The sequence below is a fragment of the Drosophila sechellia genome, chromosome 2L (assembly GCF_004382195.2).
Source record: "Drosophila sechellia strain sech25 chromosome 2L, ASM438219v1, whole genome shotgun sequence".
In the NCBI taxonomy this organism is placed as follows: domain Eukaryota; kingdom Metazoa; phylum Arthropoda; class Insecta; order Diptera; family Drosophilidae; genus Drosophila; species Drosophila sechellia.
In genome coordinates this window covers 9234334-9260035 of record NC_045949.1, presented here as the reverse complement: position 1 = coordinate 9260035, position 25702 = coordinate 9234334, and the positions used below count along the sequence as shown (strand labels likewise).

General features: G+C 40.4%; 2 protein-coding genes across 3 annotated transcripts; one reads left to right on the top strand and one right to left on the bottom strand.

The window, feature by feature from the left end:
• LOC6611814 (protein numb) lies at positions 1-25592 on the bottom strand. Of its 2 annotated transcripts, none has more exons than XM_032713976.1 (4): positions 25125-25592; positions 16218-16247; positions 2526-2774; positions 1-2352 (listed from the first exon to the last, which is right to left on the bottom strand). In XM_032713976.1, the coding sequence occupies exons 3-4, from the start codon at positions 2730-2732 to the stop codon at positions 1012-1014; spliced, it is 1548 nt and encodes a 515-aa protein (XP_032569867.1). In that variant the 5' UTR covers positions 2733-2774; positions 16218-16247; positions 25125-25592; the 3' UTR covers positions 1-1011. The 2 variants fall into 2 exon arrangements, with proteins under 2 accessions (XP_032569867.1, XP_002036336.1); XM_002036300.2 differs by lacking the exons at positions 16218-16247; positions 25125-25592 and adding exons at positions 2923-3244; positions 12922-13463.
• LOC6611813 lies at positions 21587-23141 on the top strand. The gene is made up of 4 exons (XM_002036299.2): positions 21587-22466; positions 22529-22684; positions 22749-22916; positions 22986-23141. The coding sequence occupies exons 1-4, from the start codon at positions 22404-22406 to the stop codon at positions 23139-23141; spliced, it is 543 nt and encodes a 180-aa protein (XP_002036335.1). The 5' UTR covers positions 21587-22403.
• Positions 25593-25702: the final 110 nt, after the last annotated feature.

Sequence of the window (25702 nt, the reverse complement as noted above, 5' to 3'; positions counted from 1 at the left end):
TCAGAAGCGCACAAATCGAATGTATTTCTGTTTGCCGAATTTGGCTTCGTCTTTTATAATATATGTAATATGTTTCTATATAACTTTATTTATTTCAATATTTCTATATCGTCTTAGTTGCAATGCGTTTAGCTGCTTGATTTTTATGTTTAAATAACTTGAAGTTTTTACGTTTCCATTTTGTTTATTTTTAAATTATATTTATAATTTAAGTATAATACATTTTGTACAGATTTAAAAATTAAGTTAAATAATAAAAGATTTGATATAAAAACGGTGTACCGCACACTGACACTGATATAATAATAATCGGCTCTATGACATAGAGCTTCCTACATATCAACATACATATTCATACATAATCATTATTCTTAGTGGGATCAATCAACAAGTAGTGGAAGGGCATTACCAAAGTATAATACAGAGTTTGCGTTTAAGCTTAGAGGGTGCCATTTGTTTTTGTTTTGTTGTTTGCTTTATGGTGGACTTTCGTGGGTAACTTGGTAGCTTGGTCAATTGTTGAGTGACTAAGGGATCTTCCCCAGTATCAGTCTAGTCAATAGAAACGGTCTTTTAGTATGGGAAGAATGATCGAAGAATTACTCAAGTCTTTTAAAAATTACATGTCGTACAACTTTAATTCCTAGTGTCATACTCAAAACCGCTTATAAGACTGATATTCGGTATAAGATCTCTTACGATCTGATGATTTATTTTACTCGAAGCAATTTAAGGTTTGGCCTAGTGCTAAGCGCCATTGATGGATTTATTTACTGTACTTGATGCGTTTTGCGTGTGAGTAACTGTAGTTTATGTTTTCTATATGCATAATTCAACATTAGTTATGTTTGCGTTAAGTATCTCTGATAACCTCCATCCGATCCAGCCATCCATCTATCCATCTTTGTTCGATTCTCTGTTTGGCCCGATCCTGCCCCTGAACTTTAAACTAAGTTACGTTTTTTTCAAGCGAACCACACTTTGTCCCCCTGGTGACCCCGGATTCGCTGCCTAGAGCTGCACCTGGAATGACTGCGCCGGCGCCTTGGGCGGTGAGATGAACGGATTGGTGCTGTGCCTGGCCAGAGGCGAGCGCGCAGTGCTCGGTATCGGCAAGTCTGGCGACAATTGCTTGGCCGCTGCCACATTTGCCACCCACTCGGCGTCGAATGGATCGTCTGGGCCACCGCCTCCAACTGCAGCGCCAGTGCCACTGGCCAGTGTCTGAGCTCGGCCAACATTGGCCAAATAAGTGGGCCGCTTCGGTGCTGCCGGAGACGTACTGCGCACCACATGACCCAGCCACTGCTCAGCATTGGGCAGTTCCGTTGAGGTTTCGATGCTCTGCTCCGACCGCGAGGGCGACTGGGAATGGAGCGTCTGATATGTGGGCGTGGTGCTGGCCACTCGAGGCGTCACTTGTGCTGTCGGAGGGGCATATGAGTGTACATGTTGCACCTGCTTCTCTGCGGCAATAATGTTCTGATTAATGCTGCGATTGTTGTTGAAGTTTAGATCCTCGCCGGCGGCCAATAGGGCGTCTGTCTGGGTCAAGAGCGAGAGGCCCTGGCTGAGCTCCTGACACAGTTGGCTCACAGAATCGGCGGCTACAGCGGCAGCTGACGACGGATCCGCTCCAGCAGACTTGGCCGGCGAGACCTCGGCAATGGGCGAAACACTTCGCAGTGGCGTCTGCAGTGGATTGCCAGCGGCGGCGGCCAGGAAGGCCCTCTGACGATCGGCATTGGACGGAAGATCGTTGATGCGCAGTGACATCTGGCGCTTGAACGGCGACTGACTGCCAATCGTGCTCAAACGGAACGAACTCTGACGCTCCAGCATATTGGGCGTGGCATGGGGCCGTTCGATGGCGAAGGGATTGAAAGGCTTGACGGTGGCCGCCGGAGGACCCGGCATTGCTGATCCCGGCCCATCTAGGCTCCGCTCATTTGTGCCCACTGTGGCCATTGCCAGACGCTCCGTCAACGTCTGCTGACGGAAGGATCCGGTCCGCGTGAAGGTCGAGTTCTTCGTGTCGAAGGTCATCGTTACGCCGCACTCCTTGTCGCGTCGCTGCTTTCGCTCCAGACAAACGGCAAAAGCACAGCCCACGGCATGGGATAATCGCTCGCCAGAGTCCTTGCACGCCAGGAAGCCGTGGCACATCCAGCGACGAGTGGTTCCATCCCGGCATATGTAGCTGAAGCCGCGTTCGTGATTGCGATCCGGTGCACAGAAGCTGACCTTCTCGATGGTCTGGTCCACTATCAGGCCCTTGGTCTCGTCGTCCACCACTCGCAGGCCGTCACCGCTGACATGAAGTAATCCGCGGACAGGACGACGACGGGATTGCTAAATGTCAAAAAACAAGCAATTAGTTATTGGCTAGATGAAGATTAACGAAGGACTCAAAGACATAAAAGATAAATAACTAACATAATATGTATTAAGTATTATTTCTATAGTCAGTTCTTCATCTTGTTATGCCTCAAGTCCATCCTTAATTCATGCTTTTAAGCACTTACCCTCAAGACCTTGAGTGCCTCCTCGCAGACCTGCATGCCGCGCGATTCGAAGACCTCGACACATCCCAGATACTTAACGGAGAAGGAGCAGGTGGCCGATCGCACGGCCTCCTCGTCCGCCTGCCACTGATGCGGCTTCGAGGATTCGGGAACGCGATCCTTGCGACGCCTAAAGGAATCGCGAAAGGAGCGACGCAGACGATCCATTTTCTTCGGCGATTTCTTGCTAAACCGGAAGGAAGCGGATTTCTATGGGATAAGGATACATTATCAGTCATTAGTTGTGTAACATATTAAACGAGAGAGAGAGAGAGAGAGATCGAAACAAGTGCGGTTTGTTGCAGTTCAACCCTCTGTGGAACTGGGGATCGTATCTAAGTGGAGTTCAAAAACCTACCCCATTTTTAACATCACCGAATTTTCCGCGTGTGAAGCCGCGCTCGAGTGGTTCGTGCGTGTGTGACGAGGAGTTTCCCATGCCTGCTCGCTAGCCCTCTCGCTCGCACTCGCTGTTTTCGCTGCACTCGTTCGGGGCGTGAGTAAATTGTCGTGAATAACCGTTACAAGCTGCCAACGGACAGCGTTGCCAGATGCCAGCGGAAATCGTGTATTGTATTTCGGTTTATTGATCCGTTTATTGGCTCGTTGGGCTGCGCAAATTTATTTATTCATTGAATTTGAGTAACTGCTTTTGATTAAATTAAATTGATGGGCGCGATCTGGAAAATGTGTAGAGAGTGTTGGTGTTATAGTTTCTTGTGGGGGGTACGCAGCATTATCAGTGCTGACGTCTCCAATATGCATGATTCACACCCCTCCTTATCGCAATCGACACATGAAAGCACTTTGGTTTATCGGCTTTTCGGGTTTTTGATTCAACGCCCCCTCGATATTGTCATTGAGTCGAGATCAAGAGTGTCCTCGAATAGTACATAATTTTTATTTTCCCCCCACCAACAACTGCGATCCATTAAGAGCTTTTTTCGCGACCACGTACAGATAATGCCAGCCAACCTCCACGGCTTGGCCCGAACTAGAACTGAAGTCGGGAGGAGCAATTAATGCCAACGGCCTCCAATCGCTTATCGCAACGTGTGGGCGGCTGTGGGCGGTGGGCGTGGCCAGTCGGGTGTCTCACGTAATTGTTTACACACATATTTAATTTTTCATATTTCTTTTCTTTTTTTTTTTTTTGCTGACTTTTAGAATTTATTTGCTTTGACTTCGCCCGAGGCTTTTGTTTTCTCAGCGCTGCGGTGACACGGGTTGACATTTTTGTGACTTTATCACATGCCTCGTATTGCGGTAAACTGTTGATAAACTAAGCGTCTGCAATTATCGCAAAATCATAACAAAACTGTGCATATTTTGCTTTGCTTTTCATAAGACTGGAGGAATATCAAAAATGTAAATTTTACGAGCAATATTTATGGTTGTCTAGCTGCGATATTTTATTTTTTAATAAACGCTTTGAAGTGTGCGCTTGATAAGACCACACAAAAAACGTTACCCAACGTATTTTTGTTAACTCTTTAAATTATCTAATATTTGTGTGAACTAAATAAGGGTATAATCTGTAAGCTGTCCACATTTCGTTTGCATATTTAGATCTCTGAGAACCCAAAGGCCAGAGTCGTCATATAAAATGGATTCAACCACAGTTCATACCCACCACAGCTTTTTCCCAATGGTTTTCCACGTTTCAGCCAGACATCTTCGACCATTAGCCTGGTCATGTTAATTGACCAACTTGCACAGTGTCAGGTTACTCAGGCTAATTGGGCTTATTTGTCCAACTTATATGTGATTCGACGATTGTCGAGTTATAAAATGTTAGCAGAACATTTAAAGTTCAATTCGGAATTCCGTTGCAACTTGACTTTCTTCTTGGCCACTTAAGCCGTTAACGGTATGTGTTACGAAACCAGTTTGAACATTTGATTTACTCCCGAAGGCCAGAAGTTCGGTTCTTGGTTACTTGGTGACCACGCCACCATGATCCCACAATTTGTAGCTTTGCTTTGGCTCTGGTTTGTGATATGGCTTTTGGTTTTCCGGCTTCATTAGAAGACTTTTGAAGAAGGGCGTTGACTTTTCCGCTGGGATGCGGTTTGACTGCATTTTTCCCATAGACGCTAATCGAATTGTGAACACAAAAAGCATCTAAACATTTTTTAAAGTGGGTCAGAGGCTTGTAAGAAAATATGATGGTGTGGTGGGTAGAAGAAAATGATTTACAAATGCTCTTGGCATTTGGCTTAAAAGTTCTCAGAGCACTCACCAAAAGGGCAACCCAATAACAATAAAACTGAATAAATTCATTGGCCAGAAGGCGACATTATGGCTGCTGAACTGAAGGACATTTTCTTGAATTTGTTTTCATAAAATTTGTAGGGGCGCGGGCTCAAATTGGCAATGGTAAATATTCTTAAAATGGAAAGAAAAAAATTGACCTATAAATTTCGTCAATTCTCTCAAACAAACCACTTTAAAATCCCATAAAAGCCGAAGTAAACTTGACCAAAAGTTTAGTATCTATGATTCATGAAATGCGTAAGCTATCTTATGGAAAGATGGGCAGAAAACGACAAAAATAAAATCCAAATCACGCACTAAAAGTAAACATGATTTCAGAAATGACAACAATCGACTGGCTATAGCATTTTGTAGAAGGGTTTGGACACCGGGGTGTGGGGCACCATCCGGAAAGGGTTCATTCAACCAATAATCGAGGCACGAAACAGGTTCCAGACGTAAAATCTGTGTACGTGTTTGCCAGAGAATCAGATCCGACTGCAGTTTGCTTTGATAAAAATGAAAAAATAATATAAAGTATGGGGAGATATTTGTTCGTTATCAATGTTTGCCCGATACGAACATATTTATTTTCTCTTTGTGATATGGTAATTAATATGGTGAACTAGACGGGGTATTTTCCATGGCTACAGTAAGCAATTATTATTCGCGGAATAGAAGTAAATTCGGACGAATGGAGTTAAGGAATAATAACTTCATTGAAACGTAACTGACTTTAGTTGGTGAATAATTATCCCCGGCACAAGTTAATTTTTGTCTGCAACTTCGTTGACCTTTGACCATTCTTCAGGGTTGTGCCTGCGACACCCAGCGTAATTAATTCATTAAACTCTTTCTTTCATGATAGCCATGCCCCGTGGACCGCAGCTAGCATTGTAAATCATTCGCCACATGGCTGACTGTCTTTATTAACTTGGTGACGAAATGCCTCGCTAGAACATGGCGATTTTTTCCAGTTTGTTTTTAATTTAGCATTAAACAATTAACCCTGGCATGACAAAACCAGCGCAGTCAATGACACTTTTGTATCTGTATGCTCGCAGCCCATATAGTAATTTGTATTGCATAACCGCAATCAAGCCTCGATCTAGAGTGGGAACATGTCAAATGAAATTCAATTTTACTCTGCCCTCAAAAGGGCATCGACACTTGTTGCATTTCGCTCAGAGTGCCAATGACTTTTCCAACAGTCTAGCCTCCTTCTGGGGTATGTGTGACACCTCGGAAATCCTTTTAGAAAAGTTTAGTCCTTTCAGGCAACTGGTCAACCCATTTCCCATCATCGACAGTGCCATATCTATGTGATGCCCAAATGCAAGCTTAACTTGCATTCATCACAGTTATGGATTGTCCTTTCAGGATATGTGTGATGGCACTCGGATGTTTGATGGCATTCAAGTTTCTGCGGAGGGAATAAATCGAAATGCAGGCAAGATACATACGTGCGGCAATTAAAATGATAATTGGATTTTTCAGTTCTGTACAAAGTAAAGTGGAGTAAAGTTACGGTGAAGAGCGCCTTTTAGTTTTCGAAGTTTTTTTTTGAATCAAAACTATCCACATTTTGAAGTGCAGCTTTCTTTAAGTAACCAACTCAAGTTTTTTCCACTAATTATCCTCACTTTTAGGTATTCCATTCAATGGTTTCCTTTAGTTAAGAACGTCAGTGTTAAAACTAACATTGTGAAATGCGTTTTGAAAATTTCACACGCCGAAGTGATGGTCAGAAAAGGATACACGTTTAATGGCTTCCTTTCTTTTTTTTTTTTTTTGCTAGTACTCGATATAAAATTATAATTATTCCCGCCATACGCTTCTGTCTGTCTGCAGTCCTTCTTTTTTTTTTTTGTTTGGCCTGGCTAGGGGTCTTATCAACCACCATCGAGTTCCTCTGCCCCTTGGTCCTCCATCCGCATCCTCGTCCTTCGAGGGTTGCCCTCAACTGCAGGAATTTATAATTTTTAATGCTCTTCCTTGTGTCGGTGGTCGTGGGAACTCTTCGTTTTTTTTTTTTTTGTGAAATAAATTTGAAATATATCAGACAGCGTTTTGTGTGAATATTTAAAGGAGAAATTAAGCGTTGTATGTGTGCGCTTGTGTATTTTACATTTTTTATGGGTAGCGGGAGCTGAACGATAATGCCTTCAATTAGCCACCACAATAAGGTGCAATGAGGCATGACTCCAAGGATTTTGTGACCGGAAATTGCGTATCAATTTTGCCCAGGGAGATTTCCAAAGGATTATTTGTTAATATTTATGTTTTGTCGTTCGTGATTAACATAAATAATGATAAGTTTATAAATGAAATATATGTATTAGATAATCACAAACATACTATTTTAAATACTTCAAATATCAAAATCCATATTTATTTTCCCAGTTTGAACACCAAACACTGAACTTTGGCCAGCAATAAAATTTGTCGCATCTAAGCCCATAAATTGCAGGTTAGCCCCCACGGAGTCATATAAGTTAATTCCAATGAGCTTTTCTAAATAGTATCTGTAGCCCCCAGCAAGCAGCTCGGTGGAAAAGTGGAGAGGTATCAAGGCAGCCAAACATCTGGGCAACCTTAAAAGTTCACCGTATAATAAATCTTCAGAGAAAACAGCTAGCATTGCTTTTTTGCCTGGTTTTTTTTGGTTACTTTAAAGGAAGTGCGCAAAGAATTCGCAGCCAAAAAGCCGAAAAAGTTTTAACGCAAATAATGAGACAGCAACAAAAGATCGCACAGCATCTGGCAAAAACTTGTGGAATCTTAAGGGAAGCATGCGATTTTTTTCCCCCCGGTGACGCAATTTAGCTGTTCAAACTCAGCAACGTCTTCGCGTACTTTAATCCAAAAACAATGACAATGGGTATATATAGAAGCCAAGAAAGGGTAAGAAATATTTTTCTAGGATAAAGGAGTTTCTTGAACTCCGTGGGATTTCGCATGAAGGATTCTTCGATATCGAGAATCCTGGATCGCTAGCTTGGGTTACTTTACGCACGGATGCAAAGGTATTTCACACGCTGACCCAAATGCACCCCTAAAACGTTAAAGCACTAGAAGATTGGGGGGAGGGAATTCCTATGCACCCATGTCCTATGCAGGCAAGGCAGGGTTCTAATTGCACAGGGGTTCCTGTCATTGAGCGAAATACTATAGGGTATGCTGCGCATAATTATTAGCTGTCAATTGGGCGTTGATCTGACCATTATGTGTCTGCCAAACATGGTTCTATATGGGAATTATCGAAAACTAGGCGGGGGGTGTGGGAAAAGGTAAGTGTGAGAAAAAAAGGTGACTAGGGAAGCTGGCAAGATGCAAATATTAGGAAAAATGCGACTGTCTGGTAAAATTTAACAACAAAAATCATCAACAAATTATTGTTTATAAAGCAGGAACACAGAAATGCATCTCAAAAAGTGCATTTACAATTTTATCCTTATCATAGAGTAGAAGAAATTGGGAAATCGATATGTGCAAGATGTATACATACAATCCTAACTGTTCCACCACATCCTTTAACAAAACAAACTCCAATTCGAGTATTTCCAGCACAAAAACACTTGAGAGAAACCTCAAAAACCCGACGAACGGAAGTAGAAATGCAGGCACACAAAAAATGAAAATAAAAACAATAGGCACGCCTGCGAGCTATACACATGTGAGTTTGTAGACTGGAGGTGGGCATATATGTACCATCCATATACCTTATAAGAAGTGTTCTGTCCTGGCGAACACGAGACATGCAAGCGGGTCACAATTTGAAAGACTTCGAAATGGTTTGCATCTGTCGTTTGAAACGAATGCAGCCCCTGCCAGCAGTTGTTGTTCGGCTCTCTGTCTCTTTCGTACCTTTTACCAGGATCCTGCCATATGCTCGTTGCACGTGGCGAAGGATACTCGAAGGATTCTCTGGTTAAGTGGGGAATCTGACTCGCGCACATGCCGCCGTCTGTTCTCAAAATAGTGACTTCGATTTGCCACGATTTCCGAATTTCCAGGTAGACAGACTCTTTTGGTTCGTGTCTCAACAGGACGATCGAAGATCCTTGTTATCCTTTGTTTGTTAGCCAGCCGGCAGATGCTTTCAGCCACTTTTGTGAGCGTACGATTTTTTCTGCTAACCACGCTTACAAACTTTGTTTACACTCATTATGCAAATAAATATTTCGATGACTCAACTCGCTGTTTCAAAGTTAACCGAATTTTTCGGGGAACCTGTTTCTGAGCCCTGCGGCACGTTAAAGCCATTAAAATATGCAATTCAATGAAGACAAGACCAAAGGTGAAAAAGACAGAGAAATTTCCAACAATCAATCATTCATCCAAAGCACATTTACCATTACGCATTCATAACTCATAAAGCGAGGGAAAACCGGAGAAGAAAATCACTGGGGAATACTAAGAACTAATTTAATATGCACAAGAATGTATAATGCGTTGAAAACAAATTCCTAAGACAACTTCCACACCAAAGCTTATTTGAATTTATTCAATCCTTATACTGAATTTGTAATGACCCTGGTAACTTGATACAAATGCCAGAAAAATGTTAGATTACAAACAAGATTTTTAAAGTCACTACTTTAGTTTCCTAAGCATTTATCCAAATGTTGATCTACAGCAAGCCTCGTGTAATCAAAGTACACAAGATGTAATATTTTTCTTTCCCAGACAGAGGCAACGAAAAACTGGCTAAAGAGCTCTTTTATCTGACAGTTTTAAAATGGGAAAGGGATTTTTCAAAATGTGACTTTGCGATAAGCGAAAAAACAGGAGAATTTGTTTGCTTACAAGTTTTGTGGAAAGTTACGTGACATCACCAGCAACTATGTTTAGATAACTGCTAAGTTTAGACGATTATCCAACCGATTTATGGCGGTAAAGGTCGTCGCGGAGGCAACGTGGTCCAAAATCCGAGGCGATGGAAAGTCAGCCAAGCCTGACGATTTTCCAAACGGTTGTCTCCCGCTATTTTCCAGTGGCATTCTCTGCTCTGATTGTCATAGTTGGTAGTCGAAAAGGTGGGGAGGAGTCAAATCAATTTTATGGCGCACAAAAGTGTAACCACGTTAGTTTTCTCTGTTCCCATTGTCAACGCTCTTCAACGTTGATGCCAGGCAAATAGACATCACACGAAACAGCTGTTGGCCAATTGGTTTAGCATTTTCCGGGTGCCAGCGCCCAAAAGTAGGCAGTGCAAACACCCAATGAAAATAATCGATAGGAAACTAAACAAACAACCCACATACTTGCCAAAAGAAGCCATCCTAGTGTTTTGTGGGGGCACAGTAATACTGGGGCAAATAGTCCCCTATTTGCCTAATAAGCCAGGCGAACGAACAGGTGTGCCACGGTATTTGGAAACTTACTAGAATTTGGCGTTGGTAAATAAACGTTCTATTTCGATAGAATTTTATATCAGAGCTAAAGTAATTATATTTACCTATACAAAGAATGACTTGTAAGTATGCAAAATAGCATTAACAATTGTTTGGAATTAGTGAAGTGGGACAATCCGAAAATAACTAAGTGTTCATATATGTAGTTATGTATATTCCCTTTTCAAATACTACTTGAACTGCTTAATAACTTATTCTTATAATAAAGCTGACAAGCCATAAATACATATTCATAGCAAATCTGCAAACTATGTAGTTTCTATATAAGATTAATCCTTTATCAAAGCACAACCAACTGACAGACCGGAAATTGAACTGGCTCATTAAAGGCAATAAAAAAAAGAGCTAGGAACGGAAATTCGCGTAATCATATCCAAGCATGCCCTTTGACATTCTTAAGGCGCTGCGGTTTTGGGCCAACTTAGCCCAGCCAAGGCCAAGTTATTACCAAGTTGGCGTGTCGACTTAGTCGGGCCTTCGAGAGGCGAGAAAACTTCTTGGCATTAATGCGAAATGTTTGCTTTACGGCTAGTTAGCTATTGGCAGGCAAGGAAAATGTCAAGAACAAACAAAAAGTTACAAACTCTCTAATACCCTTTAAGGTTCATAATTGCAAGTGGTTTTTATAAAAGAAAGAAATACAGCTAAAGGACTCCCCGTGTCTTCCCTGCCGATTTAATAGCGATATTTTCAATTAAAATCTGCCTGTTAATCGCCGCAGCATTTAAGTATCAACTTAATGACAAAACGTTTACATGCATAATTATCCAATTTTTTGCATTTTTAATTTCCTGCCTTAGATGCAGAATGCCAGGTGCCCCATGCCCGCTTTGTCCCGTCTGCAGAGCCAAGTTAATGGCCCAGAAGTTGAAGAGCTGGCAGCCATGACTTGGAGTTAGACTTGGTCTTGGACTTGTTCCCGTGTTCTTGACTTGTCCAACGTCTCTCTTTGTTGGCAGTTGGCTGCCTGGCTGCTGCTGTTGTTAATCATCGGCGTTGCAGCATAAAAATAGAAAGGAAATTCCATGAAATTAAAGTTTTATGCAGCCACAGTCGAGGCAGCGATCAAGTTGAAGTTGAAGTTGAGGCCTAACTCCTCGATTGAGTGTTGAACTTGCAGACCGATGGGTCGGAGCTCGAGGATGGGCAGCTGGAGCTTGGAGCTGAGAGCTCGGTCTTAGCCAAACGTTTAGCGAAAGCCGCGTCTCGAAGAATGCAGTCGACTTGGCATAATCGAAAGGCATGTGAGAAAAGTTGGAGTCGGCTGGCTGGCAGCCAGCCACCAAACCGGTTCCATTCGACGCGGCTCCTCCATCCCAGAGTTGGCTTAACTCAAGTCCAACTGCACCCAGGTAGTATTATGTTCTTACTTTTTTCCTCGGCTTGTTACCAGTTTTTTTTCGTTTGTGTTTCTGGCTTTTCTTGGAATGTTTCTGAATGGTTTTTGCTGGAGCTTTTTGCCTGAAGTTTTTATGAACTGCTGAGATTTATAATCTGGCCAGGCTGAGAGGCCTTGATACCAAAAAAAAAAAAAAAAAGTGAAGCATAAATCAGGGAGCCCTTTGGTGGAACCTCAAGATCTTGAAGAACATTCCGAGTAAATCAAGTTGAACAGCATAATTATGCAAAGCAAAAGTATCCTATAGTTTGTGGCTGCAAAAAACTCTCTTCTGGCGAAAGCCGGGGCCAAGTTGGCATTTAATTACACTGTAATTATAATATATTTTCACCCACTCTCAGTTGGTTCCGTTCTCAGCCGCCCCAAACCAATTCATTACTCATTTCAATGGGAAATTTTCCCCATTTTCCATTTTGCCTTTGCCACTTTTCTTTTTTTTTTTCGTTTTGTTTGTTATCGTAGTAATTTATGCAGTTGACAGTCAAATAATTTGGCACACAGTATACATTAAAATAAATTAACTTTACAAAAGTGCTGGGAAAACGTTTGTGGTAAGAATATGCGCATGCTTCGGCAGAAACTCATTGGATTTTAAACTGAAGTGTGGGACTATATTTGAAATAGACAAAATATACTTTATATATTCGATTCGATTCGAAAAGTTTTAGTCATGCCAAATGATTCATCTTCGGAAACGTGAGAGACTGGAGACCAGTAGAATCCAGTCAATCGTAACTTTTTAGATACATATGTACATTTGTATGTGCGTTCATGTGATCCAGCCAAAAGCAGCTAATTGCTAATTGTGTTTATATATTTCCTTTGTTAACCTAACCCTCTCTCAATTGCTATGTTCAAGTGCAAACTGCAAAGATTTATTGAGTTTTTAGCTGGGTAATTCATTCTAAATTACTGGTATCGCTATAACCTTAATACAAATACTCCCCCTGATTATTAAAATTAATGCCCCGAAACGTATTTTGAATACTTTAGCTTATGGCGAAGAAAAGTCTAGTATAGGTTTTCATAGTTTGAACAGCTGTTTTTAGTTTTCTATACCAATGCATATTGAAGACGTCAAAAACTGGAATTGTTACAAAAATGCATATTATGTTTTTACAAATGTCAAAGCAGCAACAACGAGCGTAAAGCTGCACAAGAATTACATATATGCAAATCTGATTTTGCACAACAAAAAACTCGTTTTAACTTGGCTTTAAATCCGAAGCTCAAGTCAAGCTCAACTTTGGCTGTTGTTACTGGTTTTTTGGGTTTAAGCATTTACCATTTATATATCGGGATCGGTTTGTATTTGAGTTGCTTTTTTTTTGGTATATCCCAAAGCCGAGTTTTGTTGTCAGTCTGTTTTTGTTTTGGTCACATTCGTATGTATAATTAATAAATAAATCCGGTTCGGGCCTTATATAATTTTCTTGCTCATTCAGTGGATTTTTGCCAACGTTTCGGTTTTAACTATTTATTAATTCCAAGAACACCTCGCACAGCACACAGCACACGGAATGTGGGGAAAATCGCGAAAAACCGAAATAACGACAACGCGACACCGATTAAAACGATCCCCGTGTTAAGAGCCCGGTAAATGGATGGCTGGGATCGGCTTGGCCCAAAAGGCCTGGACTACTTAGGTGTTAACTTTTTACTATGACCCCCCCGGGAAATTGGAAATAGGTTACACTATCCCTACGCGGACATTTGGACAACCGACGACGACAGTGGGCCAAAGGCGAATGGAAGCGGAGGGAAAACGGAACGCGTTTGTCCGGCAAGCGGTAAGCGGTTAGCTCGATGCGGCGGCTCAAATTGCTCTACTGTACTGGCTGACTCTGTCCGCACGCTCAACGCTGTTTGAGTCGAGAGGAAAGAGTGCGAGCGTGCAAAGAGCGGAAGAGAGCGACAGCTGTTACAGGGTGTTTCTGCCTGTGTGTGTGTGCACTGAGAAAAGTCTTTGCCATGATTTCAACTGAATGTGGTGTTATGTATTGTTAAGAACACTTTGAGGGAAGAGTGATCTTACTCATTTCATAGGGATTTTGAATTATAATTTTAATATAACCTATAATCCCATTATTATTAATTTAGTTTTTAATTTTATTTATTATTTTTAAAGTAATTTTTTTAGTGCACCAGTTCGTTTGTGGATTTGCTCAGTTCCATTGTGTTTATTTACTACCAACGACGACGTCGTTCTGCTTCTTCCATCTCACCTCTGCTGTGTTTGTATTTGTTGTGATAATGATAAAACTGCGACGCGTTTCTGCAGCTTGTAGGTTTTCAAGAGTGGGAGTGAGATAGCTGAAGTTGAGCGAGCGAGAGAGGCGTTTGAGGTATCTCGGCCAGGTATAATCTCAGATGCGCTGCATTTGGTGATCGCGATTTGCTGACCGTGGCTTAAAAGATTTGCGGTCGGGACAAGTTGAAAAAGTTCTGGGAAAACACGAGCTCAATTTTATTATTTAACTCTGCGAATTTCCCAAACCGCCCAGTGCTAAGATAATTACAAAGCCGGGTAGTTCAAAAAGGTCCTTTAATTGTTTTGTAATATCTCTGGCTCTCAGATTTATACCTAACCCATACGACTGGGATTTAAAGTTCGGAAATGTGTTTAGGCGTATTCCTTTAACAGAAAGTGAGCACTCAAATTCTTGGAAAATTGGTAACATAAATTATTAATTTTGCATAGGTGTAAAAATTACAAATAGTAAGGATAAGACCTTTAAAAGGATGCGTAATGAACATAATTAATCCCGAAAAAGAGATTTTATCTTATATTTTCAATTTATGCATATGGATTTGAAAACATATTTTTTGTCTGCGAAATCAGATTTCAGATACCCCATTGAAGTGATAGAAGGGCATTCAAAACCAGTTGGTTTCGTTGGTTCTGCAGCTGCCAGTTTTTTTCACATGGAGTATGAAGAGCGGAGTGGTTTGAATGGAAATGATTATGGCACTCAAGAGAGTCAGTCATCAAAGAGAGTTACCAAAGACTTAGCTATTAACAAAATGCAAGAGATGGCCAGGTGGTTATGAAATCCCAACGGACATACAAAACAAATGAAAATAATAAAAACTGATTAACTGAACAATAATCAAGGCTCGGTAATCAATGTATTGAACTTATCGATTTGAATTAGTTGCCCAACCTAAATTCCGTGACAACAATGGCAAAATGATCGATCGAAATGCGAGAGCGGAAAACGTAGAACAAAAGAGCGCGCGATGCAAGGTCGTTCGCTCTTTAAGAGAAAATTCTGCGCTAAGAGACACATAGATAACTCCGAAAGATAAATTCCCAAATGTGCGCGTGAGACAGTCATAGAAATAGATAATAAGAGAGTTTTCAGCAATGAAACGTGCGAAAAATTGCAATGCAGCAGCGACTTTAATCCAGGTAGCCCATAAAATCAGGTAGTAAAAAGAATGGTATCAAGACTATTGGGAGCAAACCATTGCTACCTACACATGGCACCCAATCTCGCCAACATTATCGCAATTTAAATGCAGAACAAAACAAAGTGCTGCAACTATGTATAAAGCAGACTTACACTGAGAAAAGAGATTATTATTATTATTTTTATATTTCCTAGAGATATACACAAGTTACAATAGCCGTAAAAAGGTGACATAAAAATTTCAAACTTTTTCGAGTTTGGGAAAAACCACTCAAAAGGTGATTATTATTTTCCAAATTAACCAAAATAAGTTATGAATTGATTTACTTAAAACACAAGATGTTGGAAATATAAAGCTTGACTCCATTACGTTAAAAGTATAGAAAATAATGCCTTTTTTCCGTGTGTTAAATGTGTTAAAGCCATTTCAGCCATTACTCGACACTTTTAGATAAACCATAATGAAAACAGCTAGCACTGAAAGGGGAGACCCCAGATCCCAGACAAACCCACCCACCTCCCATCGCAGAATGAACCGACAAAAGATAATGCCAGACAATGGGGTAAGGGGAAAACGGAAGAAGAAGCGGGATGGGGAAATAGGGAAATGGCCATAAGCTGAGAAATCAATGTCAGTCAATGGGGCTGCGGGGCAGACAAAAGCCACATGTGCAACATAATCAAAATTTCAATCAAAATGCGCAAAATGCCGCAATGAAAGGCTCGCAAATGGCAACAAATACGCTCAAACACAGTCTAATAGTTTGGCATGAGTAATCCAAACCAATACAATCCCCCCGAATTGAACCCAATCTGGCCTGTAATTGCGATTAAGAAGCCAATTACTCATACAAATTGCTGTGTCAATTGTTAAGGATTTCCATTTTGCAGACAAGAAGATTAACAAATCAATTGTTGGGCAATATTTGAAATAATTTTGCGACAATTCGAACGGGGTGATGAATAATCGATTATACCAATGTTTTCATAATCGAGATTGAAAGTAATTTTTTGTGAATTTTTAAAGGTTTGTATATTAGCTCTGAGGATTTAATCCCATTGTGTGTTTTATAGCTGTTTCAGGAAAATTTGTTTAAAATATATAACAGAAAATAAAACTTGTTTCGTTCTCTCTCTCTCGTTGTATAAAATATTTTAAATTGCTTACCTTGTATTAATTTAAGCTGCCTCGAAAAAGCTGAAATGAAAACAAGATTCTTTATTATAAATAGAGTACTAAAACAGTTATTAAAGTTATTATTAAAGCTGCTGTTTCCGTTACAAAATTTTAAAAATGCTTTTAATCTGGCAATGCTTGAACTCAAGTCTCTCTTAAAAGAAACTTAAGAGCCTGCTTACAACCAAGTACACACATGTGCACATTCACACTTGGGCACTCAGCTAACAATGTCAGTGACGTTTATAAAAAGTTCCCACGGTCATTAGGGTCATGATAGCTGCAACATATTTAGTCTCGTGTTCGCAATTTGTTTTTAATTTAAAACTGCATGTATGTGTTTGGCCAAGTAAATGTTAGCATGTGTGCTTTTAGCCTAGGGCTTATGTTCGTTTCTTGAGTACGTTCTTGAGACGTCGCCGAGATGAGCCGCAAACTTGAGTGGCTCGAGGGCTTAAAAGCTTTGTCGGGCAGGTGAAAGAGCTTTTTGAATGCTAAGCTCGGCTTGCGGTTGAATGAACTGAAGCTTAAAGTGATTTAAAGTTATTGCACTGAGAACAAAAAGCACACGATCATATGTACGCTCATAGGAAATAATTATGTTAAAAAATTATTTTGTATATAAAATTCTTCTTCCTATTGCCATAAAACAATTCTTTTTAAAGATAAATTTGAATAAATAACACACTCATCATTAGTTAAGCATATTATTTTAGGTTAAGTACATCATTAAATCTGTTTAATGGTAACCCTACTTATTTATCTTATGGATAATTTATTTGCTTTGGCGGACTTTCTAACCAATGTTATTTTAAGCCGATAAAAAGTGGGAGATTGCATCTCCCCGTTCTTTATCAACTTCGTCTCCCACAGGGTCACATTGTAGGGGTCCTTAATTTTCCAGGGGTTTACAGCTAACCGAGACCTAAAAAAATTAAACTCACAAATTTCACGCCCAACCAATTAGCCTAGGGTTGCTCACGCCCTCTCAACCACCCCCTTTTCAAATATATTTCCGCCCACTTTCCCCTGGCGATGCGAACTGAATTTTCAAGTGTCCCTGGGATAAGGTTGCAGATGCAATTAAAAAGCATTTAACGGATTAGAGCCAATAAAGAGAGGATTGCAATAAAAATATAGAATAAATACCAGCATTAGAGGACACCGAAACCTTGAGAGGTGAGCACCAGCGTGTGAACCAAGCACGATTTTATTGGAATTTAATTTAATAATAGTGCACAGCCAGTTGGGAATGCCAGTGAAAATATTTCATACTAAGTTCGGCGCGAATAAATTCCAAGCACTTTTCTCGGCTATTCCCATGGCTGCTAATTAATTTTCCGATTCTGTTGAAGACCTCAGGTATTTGTATGTATATAAAGTCATTAAGATTTGTGTTTCAAGACCAATTTAGCTTAATGCCTTTTCGGAAATATTAAGCAAGCTGACTTTCGCCCATTTGGTCGAAAGTGAAATGACGTTGCAGGGGTTACGACGAGTCCCTATTGGCCATAACTATAAATATATCAATTGTGGCTCAGCTCTCGCTTAGCCATTACGCATCCAATTTGTTGGCGCATCATCAACTTCATGGCTTCGCCTTCAAATTTCCCCCCTCCCTCCACCCATTGCCACACAAATGGCACCTAAAGTGTGTGTAATGCAATTCCATTTTACAGCATTTCTTCATCAGAAGATACTCCTCCGTTTCTTATTTTTTCTTCTACTCTTTCTTCTCTACAAATGGACGGAGTCATGCGCCGGCAATTTGGAACGATTCCAGTGGACTCCGGGCTGCCATGTCTGGTGTCCAATTGTCCTCCCTGCTCCATTCGCGGCTCAAAACTCACTGGATGCAGATGCAGTTGCAGTTGCATATGGAGATGCAGATGCAGACACAGAATGCTGACGACGACCGCGGACACCAAGTGGAACGTGCCCGTTTAGTTTTCCTCAGCACGGTTGCAGATGCTAAAATTGCATTAATGCAATTCGTTTTTTTTCTGGTTTGCAGAACGTCCGTTTTCCCCCTCGAGACGTCCGTTTTTATTTGGGGGAAAAGGGGCGAAAAGTGCCAGTTGAATGTCAAATTGTGTGCATTTTCAGACAGAAGTCTTGAATTCTGGGAAACTGTTTAAAGTGATGCTGTTTAACTCCGAAAAATTAGAGAAAGTGTCTAGTTAATCTGAAGAATACCACTTGTAAGTTTTAAGTTACTTTGTACTTTGTTTAGCAATCGACTATTTATTGAAGGTGTAAGCTGTTTTTTCTTTTCTTGCATTTCCTGCTTTGACGTTTAATAGCTATTAAAGATAATCGGATTATCACCTTATTCCAGTTAAGGAACGCAACGTGTATCCGCAACAGTTATACAACGGATGGTGCTAAATTTCGAGCCCCCGCAAGTCAATCAATAAGGCAAATGGTAAGGCATCCAAGTCGGGCCTCCACCTCAAGGCGTGGCACTTCTGTTGATTGGTGTTCCCTGTTTTCGTGGGGCATGCCACAAGATTAATGAGGAACATTGAAACGCCTAAACTTGTTTTAGACAACGCCGAAGTCGACACCCCCGCAAAAGTGCCAGCGACAGCAAACATATAGTATAGTATAGTATATATAGTAGTAGTTGTGCAATTGCGCTAATCCGCCATCTAGCTGGCGACCATAAACCAAAGGCCGTCGGGCACTTAATGAGGCGCAGTCCTCCTCGTTCTGAAAGCCATAGCTTCTATCTTCTACTGTCTGGTGGATTTTCCTCCGCGTTTTCCATCCGACAATCGACCACGCCAAAGACGTTTCCTTGGCCAACGCAAATATCAACATAGTACATTCATTTGTTGTTGCTTGCTTTTGGTTGGTATTATTGCTTTTATTATTGTTGGCTCTGTGCGGTTTTGGCTTTTTCAATTGCACTTGAGGTGCTTCTCATCCTCTTCGTCATCATCAGCTAGCACACACACACACCTTGAAGGTGGGAAAACAATAATAATAAGACTAAGCATAATAAAAGCCGGATGTCCATTAAAGTTCTTCTCTGAAGAAATGCTGAAACTCAATATTTTTTCTTATTGCCTGTGGGTTGATTGTGTTCTGTATCTGTATCCGTACATATATGTATACCCTTGGGTGTGTGGTTTTAAATTTGCTACCTCTCATCTCTGGAATTGCTTTTTCGGGATTGAACTGCTCACCAAACGGAGCAGGAATTAAATTCAGCTCAAGGACTGCAGGTAACGAATAAGGTGGAATTGATTGAAATTGATTGCCTGGATAAAGTTCGAAAAAGTTTTGTAAGTGCTGAAGAAATCAAAAGCAGGCACGCAGATATATAACTTGTTGGCTGTGGTAAGTATTTTTTTTTTTTGGTTTGTGGTTAAATCTTTGAGTTATTGAGGCAGGCAAAAGGTTTTTAATGTTATTTTAAGGAACACATATTTTAGAAATTTAAATTTTACAATAGGAAAAAGACCTTTGCCTTGAAACGAAGCAAACCTATTTAAACATAATGAGTCAAGGTACAGATTTGTTCGCACGCCCACGATATGAGATTTCTGGGAATTCCCACGGGAACTTTGGGCCGAACACGCGCCATGTCCTGATTCGCAAGCCACCGCCAACTTCTCTACTCTCCTTCCTTTCTCCAGAGAAAAAGCTGTTCTCAGCATATACACTTGTAGCTGGGACATAAAGACACAGGCGCCTGGCGCGGCAACGCTTAAGGATAATGTGCCGCACGCTCGAGTCGGCCTAAAAATGCAAAGGGAGTGTCCTTGTTAACCCAACAGTACAGTCCAGTTCTGATCAGGCACGGAAAAATCGGCGAGGGTGCGCCGGAAATCATGCAAAAACGTGCCGAGCACGAGCCACTGAGGAAAATGAAGGAAAACTTTCCAAGTTACTGGCAATTCGTGCCTGCCGTTGACAGTTCCGCCATCTAATTGCTGCGGCTTGCTTTCGTTTTCGGCTCGATTCGAGCCAACAACCCCATCAATCTGTCCAAGCCGCCGCTAACTGACATATTAATTGCTCATAAAGCATAAGCAGTCACCACCAAAAATGTAATCCCCCCTGATTGGACGCCGGGGGTGGCTCGAGATATTGTGCAAAACATGCAAATTTTCCAGGCTGGGAACCAACCTATAAAGATAGCCACATGAACTGCCTTTTGACCTAAGCCCATCGCGGCTCAAGTGTCTGTGGCATTATCCTTGCCCGCCAGACAGTTGCCATAACGCTTCGCTGCCTCTTTGGCAGCGAAAGGATGACGGTCGAGGATGTGAGTGCTCCTGCTAAATTGCTCATTAGCTGGATCACGAACTAGAGATGCGGCGAAATAGGAGAGGAAGTTCAGTGCGAGTTTCTAATATCCAGGAAGGACGTGAGAAGTGCTCTGCCTTGGCCACCAATCCTTTGAGGTAGGTCAGGTGTTAAGGTTTTCGATTGCCGCTTATGATGTGAAAACTGAGAACATTTAGTACAAAAACATATCAAAATGGTAGTAACCTTCTATGTATGTTTTTGGCTATTCATGTTTTAATAAATACATTAATCTCTTAATATTTCATGCAATTTATCTTGAGCATCCGCACCTACAAGCCAAGTGGTGGAGCAGCCATCAGCAGCTCTTTGCTGCTTTAATTGGTAAATTGTTCAGCTGATATCACAATTTAATTATCACACATTAATTGCCTGGCGAACGAAACTGCACCCAGGCACTTCGTCGTCGCCGGTAGATGTAATGGACGAAGAGCCATCTGGGAACTGCCTACAATCGAATTAAAGTTAATTTTTCATGCTCTACTAAAAGTTATGCACACTTGGCGTTTGTCACCGACGGTATATGTGTATATACATATATGTTGGGGGTGTATCCGTGGTTGATATTTTGTTGGATGAAAGGAAGGGCTGTGGATGCGATTTACGGGTGGAGCACATCCACTCTTTAAGTGGGATGTCAGTCGATGCCGCGAGGCTGTCGTGCTTGGTTGCTCATTTATGACCATGGAGCACTGGAGGAACGTATACGTATCTGCAAGATACTCGTACTCGTTCTCGGCACGCACACAGAATGCAATTGCGGGACGGATCGGAATGGAATGGAGTGGAGTGGAATGGAGTGGTGTGGAGTGGAGTGGAATCGGAAGTTGTGGATTCAAGGCTCCGGGTAGCAGCTTTAAGTCACCTTCTGGTCGTTTGATGCTTCAGTGAGCTGCGACTGCAGTCGCTACCCATTTCCTCACGGGGATTGCAGTTCATCGTGCTCCATGTAACTGGGCTACCTTTTCACTGGGACAGGGCACTGATTTTATTTGGTTCTGTACTCTGAACATGGTTAAGGAAGGGTCACTCCGGTCATGCTTGGGGAGCAGTTAATTAGTGTTAGGCTAACTTTAAGTTTCCACTTTAAAACGTATATGCAACATGCATTTGGGTCACTTAGTTCTGGGAAGTTTTATATTCCAGTTAAAAAAAAATACAATACATATTATGTATTAACATATTGGAATTACGTTTCCAAGTACCTTACTGTGATATTGTTCAACTTCATCTGGTTAACCATTACATTTGCATATCGACCCGATAGCCAATCGTATTATGCTCCACTATCCTTGGCTGACATTTACCATTACATCAGGCCTTTCTGCATTACGAATGACATCTGACATTTGGATAGCGTCGCATCTGTAATATTTATGCACGTAATGCGCGCGCTGCGAATGTATCTTTGTATCTCGCAGATGCCATTACATTTACGAGCATGCCGCATGACAAAGAAGCTTTTTCCTGTCTGTCTGTCCTTCATCGTCAAAATCTTGATAAATTTCTAGACAAACAGCTTTAAGCTAGAAGCAAAATATGATTCTTTGCATTTTAATCTGTGACCAAAAGAACTTTTTGTGGCAATGATAAGTGATGGTAAGAATAAATTTAACACGAAGTCATATAATGTTTTTATATATTTTAATATTTTTCGGTGTTGTTTACCAATTAAATTAAATTACGCACGTTAATAGCCCTAATGTAAACATTTTCTTTCATAATCATAATCATAGTCATAATTATTATTCCATTAAAACGAAATATTTCTGATCGATAAATTTTGAAATCCAATTTTGTGTACCATAAATTTTGCCCGTGGCTAATAGATTTCAGTTCGTCAGAGTCTATCGATATAACATGATGTGCACGAAGCTAACTTTAGTATTTTCTTTACTGGTGCTCATGTTAATGGTAAAAGAGGTAAGTAACTAATATATATGTATATATAATGAAATAACACATCTAAAACCAAAATATTATAGATAACACCCCGAGTGGAGTTTACGAACTTTAAGTGTAGGTCAGTGAACAAAGATTTTGCGGAATTTACGCAATGCACTCTGAAATCGATAAATCGAACATATAAATATATTTCGGGAAGGGTAACCCTGTATAAACTGCCAATTACCAAAGCACGGGTAAATATTACATTTTTTTAAAACCTTTTGCGACTAGTGAACTAACTATATGATAACATTTCAGGTCAACTTTGGATTGTACAAAAGGTTTAATGGTTACAGGCCGTTTTTATACAATCAAACTATAGATGCTTGCCATTTTTTCAAACATCAAAAGGCAAATCCCGTAGCAAAGTATTTCTTTGACATGATTAAGGAGTTTTCCAACTTAAACCACTCCTGTCCATATAATGTATGTATATTTAAATGGTTTATGGTTATGCCTATATTAACAAAAGTTCACATTTCTGCCCCTCATTAGAGCGATATTATTGTGGAAAAACTTTCCACCGATACGGTTAATCACCATGTTACGAAAATTCTCCCTTACCCGGAAGGTGATTACATGTTAGAGACTCATTGGATGTTAAATGATATTTTTTCCGCAGTAATTCAAGTGTATCTAACTCTGTTCTAAATTATAAGTTACTTACACTAATAGGCTGTCACTATTATTCATGATTTCAAATTTAGTACTCGCCAAATAAAAAAACATCTGCCACCATTTATTAACGTAATTTTATTATCAAATCAGATAGATAAGCACATCACCGCACGAGTGAGTTATATGGGTGGATTGATTATTATCAGTAGATAATGGACATTATTTAATTAAATTTGATAAGAAAATTATTCGGAAATAAAATAATTTCCCACTAATGATAGCGTTTTATTTATTAATGTATACAATTGCGGCTGAGTTAACCAATTCATCATTTTGCCCGTTAAGTTTCTTAATATCACACTGCCTCAATTAAAGTCATGAAAAACTCAATCTAAATGATTGCAATCAAATTGCAGTTGCCTCTGAAAGGCTAAAAGCAAATAATTTGTTATGCGACAAAATTGCCATCTTAAATTATATTTGACATTTGGTAATAAATGTTGATTGCGCTTGTTTTTTCTTATTCAATTGCTTCTTACACTTAATTGCCTGATCTTCACTTCACACTTTTTTGGGTGCCATTTAGTCATCCAGTGTTAATTATATTTTTTTTATTAAAAATTCCAGTTTGCAGCTTCAATTAACAGATTTCTTTTCATCGGTATTTTTGGTGTATATTTGCAAAGTTCTAATTTATACGCTTTTTCATGGTTCAATTAACATTTTCGAGTGCAAGTCATTGGCCATGCTTTATCTGTATTAATAAATATGTATGAACATATATAAGTATGTTTATATTTATATGAGCTAAGGTGGTTGTATTTGCGAAAGGCTTTTCGAAAGTAACCAATGCCAAAATGAACATAAACCAAGTAACTGAAAGGAGCTTTACTGTTACCAACAGAAATTGCCGGCAGCGTGGTTTAAGGGGTCTTAATACAAATTATTATGATTAATCATCGCTCACAAATACAGGCAAGTGACTAAGGTAGACAGATACGTTTTGGTTTCCACGCCCTCGGGTTAAAGATACTAAAAAAAAAATTCGATTTTCGAGCATTTGCTTTGTTCTTTTCCAGACGAAATATAACGCTTCAGGGCAATTAACATGTTTTTTTTTCTGCTGATTCAAATTCGAAGCGTGGGCATATCCAAATTTGGCAAATAAACTCGCTTCTCTGAAGTCATAACTTCAATAATTTATTAACGAACGGGGCTTATGCGTTAAAATCAGTGTTCGAAAGCGATTTCAAGGCGTATGTATTTGTTTTTTTGGCGATCAAAACAAGTCGGAACTGCAATCGGGGTCAAAGGATGCAAAAAAGAACGATGAAACTGAAACGCGTGCCAGTAATGAAAAAACAAATAATGCAAGAACAACAAACACAAGAAATCCCAATAATGCTAGCGTCGCAATTCCAACAGACATAAACATCAAGAAGGAAAATCTAAAGAATTAGGAACAAGGTTGGTAAATACCCTTACATTCAAATACAATGTATGTATATATATCAGACATATTGCAGTATTATATTATGCATATTCGATCTCTTGAGATCGACTCCCACTTTCACCCGTAATATGAGAGTGTCGCCAATCCCACGGGTCTTCGCAAATGGCCGAGTTTATGTGCATTGGGATAGGGTATCAGATCGCGACCATATGGCGTTTGGGTAGCGTTGCCTTGACAATGTGACAAAATGCAAATGCGGTTGCTCGGCTAACGGTAAGCTGCAGAAAAACAGTTTCTGTTCTTGATTAAATACACACACAACCAAGCCAACGCACACACGTTCACATGCAGGAACAAAATTGCAGAATAATATAAAAAAAAGTGCGCCAGAAACGGAGCTCCCCGAAAGAAAATCGATAATTTGGTGTTTTGAGGTCTGTTTTTTATAGTGACCCACCAAATAAAGTGGAGCAGCGCTTATTTGCTCAGCTTTCGTAGTATTAAGTAGTATATATCGTATGTATGTATGTACAACGTGTGTGAAATGTATTATTCGAACTCACCTGCGATGATTTAATTGTCAAGTTATGAAGTTGGGTTGAAGCTTTTTCCACAAAACTCCGCAAGCTTAAAGCAATTTAAAAATATATTTTTGTTGTTGCCGAAAATAAAGCGGAGAAAAACAAACAAAGCGAGAAACTCCGTTTCGTCGGACTGATTACACAACGCACCAAACTTTACAGTGTGGAGTTGGAGACTTGGTTTTGTTTCTTTTTATTTTTTTGTGAGTAGGCCGAATCCAGCAGGTTTTAATTACAGTGTTTCAGGGCCGCAAAGCTTCTCATGTTTCTGGGCCAGCACAATTCATAATTTTCCGTACAACTCGCATTGGAGTTTCGGCCAAATAAATTGGCACCAAACAAATGGCCCACGACGCACACACACACGCAAACACACAACAGCGCGTGCACGCACACACACGACCGTCGAGAAAAGAGCGCGCAGAGCGACTGACAGCGACTGAGCTGGAAAGCGAACTGAAAACCAAACGAAGCAAACCGAAACGCCGACGGCTTGGAGCACAAGCTCCTCAAAGGCGCGAGCGAGCTGGGGAGATAGAGAGAGAAAGAGAGAGCACAGA